The sequence below is a fragment of the Coenobita brevimanus genome, chromosome 58 (assembly GCF_032717465.1).
Source record: "Coenobita brevimanus isolate Jiangsu-jjx chromosome 58, ASM3271746v2, whole genome shotgun sequence".
Lineage (NCBI taxonomy): Eukaryota > Metazoa > Arthropoda > Malacostraca > Decapoda > Coenobitidae > Coenobita > Coenobita brevimanus.
Genome location: NC_137011.1, coordinates 34,802,530 through 34,812,182, shown reverse-complemented (window position 1 = coordinate 34,812,182; position 9,653 = coordinate 34,802,530). Strand labels below are relative to the sequence as shown.

The 9,653-nt window shown below is 42.8% G+C and overlaps 1 protein-coding gene across 1 annotated transcript; it reads left to right on the top strand.

Annotated features, from left to right (window-relative positions):
- Positions 1–7,740: 7,740 nt before the first annotated feature.
- On the top strand, positions 7,741–8,511 carry LOC145402725 (52 kDa repressor of the inhibitor of the protein kinase-like). Its single transcript, XM_080274691.1, has one exon. It carries the CDS (start codon positions 7,741–7,743, stop codon positions 8,509–8,511), a length of 771 nt encoding a protein of 256 aa, XP_080130817.1.
- The last annotated feature ends 1,142 nt before the right edge of the window (positions 8,512–9,653 follow it).

Below are 9,653 nucleotides of genomic sequence, written 5' to 3'. Positions count from 1 at the left end.
CAGCATCTGCGACAAAATGCGGTAACATTTCCAGAAGTTTTTTTTATTTTTTTATTACGCCTAAATACATATATCTGGTTGTATTTGTAACTGATGAAACGAGAGAATCACAGCACAAACAGGCTAGAGAGCCAATTCGAAGTGAACTCATCCCGTACCATAACTACGTTGGCAGCGGAAAAGAACATGTGCCTGTGTTGGTGTGAGTGGTATGGTGTCTGATGCTTTACGCCTGTCGTTTGCTGGTTCATACTTTCTTTTTTTGGGGGGGGATTCTAATTCTAAAAGCCTTACTTGAAAATCTGTGGAAGGCGTCTCGAGATACCAGGCCCAAGCACATACATGATAATTTCAAGGCCATATGACCCAGAAATACAGGCGTGAAGCAGTGACAAAGACCGTTTGTAAGGACGAGGAGAAGACCAACACCCACACCTAGAAGAAACAGAGGAAAAAACAAAAACAATTTCGCTTCGACAAAAGAATAACTGATTTTGAAAGAAATTCGTAATTCATTGTGTTAAGTGTAATAAAAGTATTGTGCATTTAGGCCAGGAGTAATGTGTCAGATGTCAGAAGATATGCGAGTATGTATACGATTATTTTTTCATGGTTAATAAAAGCTTTCAAGTCTGTTGGTTATAAACAAAACGTGTATAACATAAACAGGCGAAAATGCGTAAATAAGAATTGCGTAATATATTACGTGCAGCCAAAAATGCGGGTATAAGAAATGAATATGAAGCAAATACTTAAATAAGAAAAGGGCATATCAAAAGAAATACTTACATAGCCAATGCATATGAAAAATATGCGTAAATCTTAAAAATTCGTAATGCATCTGTCGTAAAAAAAAGCAGCATGCAAGAGCTACGCGTAGGCAAACAAAAGCATATAAACGACAGGAGAACAAGACACCCGCGTATCAAAGGATTACAAGCATCCCCCACTTACGTATATAATAGACCCTCCCACCCCCACAAAGTAGACGCTCTCTCCCTTCCTTCCCGTTCGCAAAAAAGACTTCACTCTTCCCCACCTCCAAAATAGATTCTTCCTTATTCCCAACTCATGAAATATACCTCTCACCCTCCATAGGTCTTCTCTTCCTCTTTCATTTATGATGTATAACCCCCGCCCTCCCCCACTCACGAAGTAGACCCACCCGCCCTCCCCTACTCACGAGTGGAATAGGCCGTTCCGCTGGCATAAGATAAGCTTTTCATAAATTCCGAGGTGCATGTAAAAAAGGCAAGGCTGGCGCATAAACACACGGCGGTAAATAGACGCGATATTTAGAAACATTTTTGAACGTAAATTATTTATAAGAATGCATGTATATACGTTTGTCTTACGTTATGCCATATATTTCAGAAAGCAAACTAGATTGAATATCGGAGTGAAAATGCGATAAATCAAAATGGTTCTTGATGATAAACTTATACGAAGACTTGTTTACACAGCGAAGTGGTTAAAGGCCCTTGGTAAATACGACCCCAGGCCTCCGTGCTGGGTATTTTGGCAGGTAAACATGGTTAGCTCTTGGCTGTGAGATGTTGAATGGGCGATAACCCCTTTCACTGCCACGACATTGTTTTTAGTTTATTCTGGTAACTGGAAGACAGTTTTATACAGAAGAGGTGGGGGAGCTAGTGGTGCATTATAGTCGCGGCGCACGACTCTGAGGTTGTCATTATTGTACCCTGGCAATCTACAATTCAAAAGTACGTCCGATTTCGTGTCAAATTATACACTAATCATATTATTATGCACGAATATATTATACACGAATATTATTATACATGAACATATTATACACGAATCACATGCGTCTCATATTATACACAAAATCAGACGCACTTTTGAATGGCAGGTTGCCAGGGCACGATAATAACAACCTCAGAATCGCGCTCCGCGACTGTAGTTAGCATATCCACATCGTAACTGGATAAACCCGAGTGTGATTCTCAGGCCAATCAGACTCGTGGACAAAGTTGGTTTCCCTTGTCCTTGTTGACTCAGCAGTATAACTGGGGACCTGGACGGAAACCCACTACTGTAGTTTGACTGTCTATATTCTGCCAGACGCCTTAATCCCGTAAGGGGTGGCCACAAACAAATCTTCTCCATGTCGCCCTGTCCCCCGCTATTTCTCTGCCCTGCTCCCAGCTCACATCCCTCTCTCTCATATACCTTTCCATTCCATCCCTCCATCTCATCCTTGGCCTCCTCCACCCATTACCCCCTCCTCCACCTCACATCACTCTCCTCGTCAGTCTCTCGCTCTGCGGTTTGTGTTCTAGGGAATGATTGAATCAGCCACAACCGTGTGCCTGGCTGACCCTCGTGCAGTCGATAGGCATTAATCGTATCGTTTTTGTACTCGTAGTGAAGCCATGAGCAACAATTCCCATTAACTGTTGTGCTGTACCAGGACGAATTGTTGCCCCGCCAGACGGTTTTAGTCCGCTCAGAGCACACCTCTTGTGTAGGGGTTACTAATTACCCCCTTGCCCCCTTCAGTTCCAGCACGTTTTTTGTATATTCTTCCTGCTGCTGCCAGACGATTTCTTCCAGCTTTAGGGGACTTCTCGTAGTAGTAGTGGTAGTAGTAGTAGTAGTAGTAGTGGTGGTGATGGTGGTGGTGGTTCATCATAAACGTGAACCCGGTGGATTGCATGCTTGTCGTTCTCATGAAGTCCGCCATCTTGTTTTCGGCAGTTAAGGAAGAACAGTAGTTGAGGGACATTTGTATAACAAGGCAGTTAAGTCGCCTGGATAATATCCATGTCACCACACGAAGGCGTCCCTCTCCAGCATCCTTCTCGTAATAAAGAGGTAATAGAGTACCGCGCGCGCGTGCGTGTGTGTGTGTGTGTGTGTGTGTGTGTGTGTGTGTGTGTGTGTGTGTGTGTGTGTGTGTGTATGAGAGAGAGAGAGAGAGAGAGTTACAAATTAGGATGGCGATCTCGTAAATTAAGCAAGAGTGAGAGCAGTGGAAATCTGTTTTATGAGAGAGGCATGTGGAGTTAACGTGGAAAGAGACAGGCAAATGAGAGAGTTAAGGAACGATACGGTGCTGACGTTAATGTACTGGGAAGTGTTAGGAGGAGTACACTGAGAGGGTTTGGCCGTGTGTAACGTATCGAGAGTGAGAGATTGACTAGACGAGTATGTGAGCGAGATGGAGGGAGAGAGAGAGGGAAACTGCTGATCAAATCGAGAAGTAAATAAGAGAGGGAGTGGTATGTGATGGAGAAAGGGTCGCCTGATGTCAGAGAACAGTGGGACGTGGAGACGATTTGTTTGTGCCCCCCTCCCAGAATTAAGGAGTCTGGATACAGATAGATAGTTAGATGGATAGATGAAACTAATATTGGCTTTTATATGAAGGATAGGGAATGCGAGTGCAGAATCCTTCTATATCCATCGGTTTTTCAGTAAAATCAACTCTGACAAACGAAAGGAAATCTGTCAATCTGTCTATCTATAGCCAGACGCCATATTCCCGTATGAGGTGGCCGTTTGACTTTGAGGTAGTTGTTCTACGGGGAGGGACACCAACCCTCCACCAACCCACCTGTTGACACGTAGGGAATAATAATGTTTATTTTTTATGTTTCACCCACGATAGCGTTTATTTTTATGTTATACAGTAATTTGGGCAGTACCACCAGAATATTTTATGCAGCTGTAATAGTGAGGGAATAAATTTAAGGAATAGCCTATCTCACACCTCCAGTTAAAAAAAAAATAAGTAAGCTGACTGAAATAGTCTGGAGGCAGCAAGAATAATTTACAAAAAGGTCATCGCATTCAGTGGGTAAAAGAAAGCTTAGGGAAGGAGTGTTGACTTTACTCCTGCCTCTTGTTCTTCCAGTCAAAAAACCGAGCCTTAACCTCTTCTGTCCGGTGACGTATTTTTTCTTTGATTTTTGCTACCTACAGTCTGTTTTATTTCAGATTTTTTTTTTTTTTTTTTTGGGTGGGGGAACAGAGAGGTGGGTGACAACCTCATCACAACCAGGTGTTTCCCATTAAACTAAGTAAGATCCATTGCCGTTAGTAAATCAGATAAAAATACATCATGGGACTGAAGGGATTGGTAACCTGAAGACACCTGAGATTCTGTGCAGCAAGGACAAGGAAAAGAAAATGTAGACTATCACCATATCCAATGGCTTCCCCCCCCAAAAAAAAAAAAAAGTCTGTTACAAGAATTATTTTGTAGTGAGTCATTTTGGGGAATCGTGAACCCAGGCCGTCTGAGTTGATTTTGAGTCTACGGGTGAACTTGATGAAATGAACAAATAAATAAATAAAATAAGGGTGTTTGTTGTGGGATGTGTGTTGAGGGGGAGGAGAAGGATGGGTTAGGGATTGTGTGTGTGTGTGTGTGTGTGTGTGTGTGTGGAGAGAGAGAGAGAGAGAGAAAGAGAGAGAGAGAGAGAGAGAGAGAGAGAGAGAGAGAGAGAGAGAGAGAGAGAGACGGTGGGAAGAGGGATAATGATAAAAGAACTGTCAGACATTCCACTCATCCACGACATTCCTCCACGACCCCTTGCTCCCGGTCCTTGTCTTCCCTCCTCTAGACTCAGTGGCGCACCCAGGGGGGGGGGCCCACCGGGCCCGGGCCCCCCCCTTAGCTCTCTGGATCCTTTTAAAAGTTTATATATATTTATTTCGATAACAGCAAGACATGAAAAATTGGCAAGTAACAAAGACTCAGAGTGTGTATTGACGTTTCGCCTCGTGGCTTCCTCAGGCTCAGAATACAATTGCTGAATATACACCACATTTCCTGTATATATAGCAAAACGCAGTGGGGATGTGAGGGGTGAGGTATTGGCTAGGGGTGGTAAGGGGGATAGGTAGGGTAAGGAAGGAGAGGTCCAGGGGAAAGGGATTACAAATCACGGCACAAAGACGGAGAGAAACAAAGGATAGGTGAAGTGGGAAGTCCTTAGGGAGAGGGAAGGAATGTTGGGTAAGGAAATAGAGGTCACAATGGGAAAGTGATTGGCAATCCCAGCTCAGGTGTGTGTGTGTGTGTGTGTGTGTGTGTGTGTGTGTGTGTGTGTGTGTGTAGACTTAAAAAGACGCAAATGTCTGGAGGAAGCTGTTATAGTGTTCCAATACCACTGAACAGAACAGCGGATCTTATCACCTGTCGGATTCTGTGGCCAAATATATTGCCAATAGGATAGCTTCCTCACATCACCACCCCTGAACTCAAAACATCATCCCTCCTTCCTTCCTATCCATCCCCATCCCCTCTCTTCACTCAGCTTCTTGCCTACGTACACCACACACACACACACACACACACACACACACACACACACACACACACACACACACACACACACACACACACCTGAGCTGGGATTGCCAATCAGTTTCCCAGTGTGACTATTTCCTTACCCAACATTCCTTCCCTCTCCCTAAGGACTTCCCACTTCACCTGTCCCTTGTTTCTCTCCGTCTTTGTGCCGTGATTTGTAATCCCTTTCCCCTGGACCTCCCCTTCCTTACCCTACCTATCCCCCTTACCACCCCTAGCCAATACCTCACCCCTCACATCCTCACTGCCTTTTGCTATATATACAGGAAATGTGGTGTATATTCAGCAATTGTATTCTGAGCCTGAGGAAGCCACGAGGCTTCCTCAGGCGAAACGTCAATACACACGAAGTTCCTCATCGGTCTCTCTTTCTCCAATCTTATTGGCCTTGGTCCAAGCATTGGGCTCACGTGATACGTTCATTTTGGCGGGAATACATGATAGACAGCCACTCATTTCAGTTAGTCACCAGCATTCAGTGTGAGAACATAGGCCTACGACTGTGTGACAGAACAATCGTCATTCGACATGAAGCGGCAGCTAACTATGCAAGATTTTGTAAACAGAAAGAAGAAAGCAAAGACTCATGATGAGGGCCTTCCAACAACAGAAATAAGGTACCTAAATAACGTCATTTATTTCACGTATTACAGTATGTTTTTAGAGTTTAGTTAGTTATTACAATACTACCTGTGCTTTGCCTATAATAAGAAAATTAATAGTAAACTCAGGTAAAAGCCTTTGTCTGTCTGTCTGTCTGTCTGTCTGTCTGTCTGTCTCTCTCTCTCTCTCTCTCTCTCTGTAACAGTTTTGTGTTAATATTGTTTTAGGAGTGCTACGCCGTCTGCAAATGAAGATGCACACCCTGTCCCACGCTGTTCCAGTAGTTTGGTTGTTTCTTCACAAGAAGACTACAGGAGTTTGGATCCGGATCTTTTTTCACAAGACTCAAGCATTGCGGGTCATTCCAGTGACATTGGACATTTTGTTAATATTGCCCAGCTTCCTAAAGAAAAACGAGTGCACCTCCTTCAGAACCCATGGGTGCCTGACAAAAATTACCAGTTTCCTGTTGTAGCTGACTACAGTGGCAAGAAACGCAAATTCCAACATTCTTATCTCGAAGAATTTCCCTGGCTGTCCTACAGTGGACTGCCTGGCAAAGAGGGGGGCTTTTGTCCTACTGTGTTATAATGGGGAAAAGGATGAGTGGAAGAGGGGATCAAAACCTAGGAGCACTTGTGAGCAGACCTTTCAAGCGTTTTAAGAGTGCAAAAGAGGATTTTCGAGCTCACCAAAATAGTCAGTATCATGTGTTTTCTATGGCTCAAGCCGAATTTTTGTTGGCACAAGAGCGTGGTGTAGTTCCCATTGATGAAATGGTTAACACTCAACTTTGTAAAAAGAGAGAGAAATGCAGAAAGGAGGAGAACGAATATCGCCGACGTTTACATCCGATTGTTGAGACTGTAATCCTGTGTGGAGTACAAGAATTGGCCTTCCGAGGACACAGAGATAGTGGACCTCTTGACGTGGATTCCATGCCAGCTAATGGAAAGGAGAGTATTTTAAAGCGCTTCTTCGGTACCGGGCATCAGGTGACAAGCAGCTGTACAAGGATATTAAAACTGCCCCAAAAAACATGTTGCTAACAAGCTGGAATGTGCAGAATCAAATTATCAAGGTGTGCGGTGATGTGATTAAGGAAAATTTAGTAAATTCCATCAAGCAAGCTGGTATTTACTCTGTGATAGCTGATAGTACCACAGATATCAGCACACATGAACAATTAGCCCTTTTCATACGTTATGTCACTGAGGGTGGACACGTGAGGGAGGACATGCTTAGTCTAATTAAACCTTCTCAAACCACTGGTGCTGCCTTGGCTGATGAAATAATGCAGTGCTTGAGAAAGTTGGTCTTATCACTAACAAACATCAGAGGACAGGGTTATGATGGAGGTTCCAACATGAGTGGCTTGATTAATGGAGCTCAGGCTCACATTTAACAACAGCAGCCTTTTGCAGTCTACACTCACTGTGTATCACACCGACTTAATTTAGCACTAGGACGTGCTCTCACTGTTCCTGGTGTCCGGAACATGCTTGGCATTGTTTCAGAAGTTTCAGAGTTTTTAAGTGGGTCTGCAGCAAGGGTACAGGTCCTAGAGAAGAAGGTTGATGAATATGTACCGGACTCGCGCAAGAAACGAGTGAAGCCTCTATGCAGAACTAAGTGGGTGGAGCAGCATGAGTCTTTAAGAACATTTGACATGTTGCTGATACCAATAGTGATGGCCCTAGAGGATATTCAGAGGTTGGGCAACACATGCTGTAGCAAAAGCATCTTGCCTTCTAGCAGGCATAACACGCTTTGAATTTATTGTCACCCTACAGATGGCAGTTTTGTTATTTGGCATTACCCAGCCTCTGTCTGAGAGCCTTCAGAACCCCACTCACACACTCACAGAATCCATGGAGCTAGTTGAACAAGTCAACAAGACAGTGGCAGCCAGTCGAGAATTTTCCTTGGTAATGGATAAAGCATTAAAACTGGCTGATGAACTAGATGTTCCTGTCTCAGTCCCCAGAACTACCAAACGACAGGTTCATCGGTCAAACAGTTGCTCGTCAACTGACCCAGCAGAGTTCTATAGGATCAACACCTGGTATCCATTCATTGACCAGATGATGACAGAACTGAATGCTCGTTTTCCTAAGGAGCATCCCACCATTCATTTACAAGAAATCCTTCCACTGTTTATTGAAAAGGCCAGCCTTACCTCCATCGAGCAGGCTGAAGTATACGAAGAAGATTTGCCAAACTTAACCAGTCTTCTGCCAGAACTTCTTGTCTGGCGAGAGATGATATCCTTACTAGACAGAAAGCAGTTTCCCAAAGACATAAGTGAGGTGTTTCAGATAACAAGCAATCTTCCAAATGTGCGTGTCATTGTGCGTATTTTGATGACATTACCCGTCACAAGTTGCTCTGCAGAGCGAGGATTTTCAGCCTTAAAGAGAATGAAAACAGATCAGCGGTCAACGGTGACCGAAGACCGATTGGAGGCACTGATGCGTATGAGTATTCATGGCAAAGAAAAACATTCAACCGATGAAGTAGTTGAAAAATTTATGAAGATGTGTTCTCGTCGTCATTGCGAATAGAAAGACATCCTGCATTTAAAGAAACATAAGTCGTAGTAAGAGGAAAAGATGGATCATGACGGAGTGTTCAAGAGTTGACCAGTTGTGTATATGAAAGACTGAGAGTACCAGTTAACTTTTGTATTAGAAATCTGGACAGAATAGGGTTGAAACTGAATGGCTTGTTCTTTGTTACTTTGTTAAAACGATAAATATAAACAAACAAGTTTGTTTAAATAACTGACGACCTACCAAATAATCTATCTGTATATATATATATATATATATATATATATATATATATCTATATATATATATATATATATATACATATATATATATATATATATATATATATATATATATATATATATATATATACATATATATATATATATATATATATATATATATATATATATATATATATATATATATATATATACAACTTAGAACTATAAAACTTATATGTAAACTTCAGGAAACTGGCAAATGGGCCCTCCCCCCTTAGAAAATTCCTGGGTGCGCCCCTGCCTCTAGTCCTCTGCTTCAGTCGCCTGCCTTTCACTCGCACGCTCTCTATAGCTACCTTTCTATCAGTCTGTCTATGTCTGTATCTGTCTGTCCCTATCCCTATCCATCACTCCGTCAGGCAGTCAGTCAATCTGTGTGTCATTCCAACTCTAGCTGTCCATCAAGTTCCCTCCCCCCCCCCTCTCTCTCTCTCTCTCTCTCTCTCCATTTCCTGGTCTCTTGTTGTACAACCCCTTCAAATCGAGGCCTATATTTAATTTTGTTTGTGCTTCCTTCAGATTATCTTATTCGGCTCAGGCAAGACTATTTTTTAATTACAAGGGATGGATATTGGCTTCATTAACATCTTTTAACTTCAAAGCGTCTTCCTAAGGCTGATTAACTCGTTGTGTAGTAACGGGAATGAAATAAACGTACTCGGGCTGAAGGGGTTACGAAAAGAGAAGAGGATGTTCAGAAAGTGTGAGAAGAGCAAGTACTAACAGCCTGGAGAAAGAGAGGGATGACAGAGGAATAAGGGGGAGAAAAATAAAAGAGAAGATTAAGGGAGAGATGGGCAAGGGACAGATAAAGGGGGAGAATAATAAGAAGGGCTCTAAGGGAAAATACAAAGGAACTGAACAAGAAAG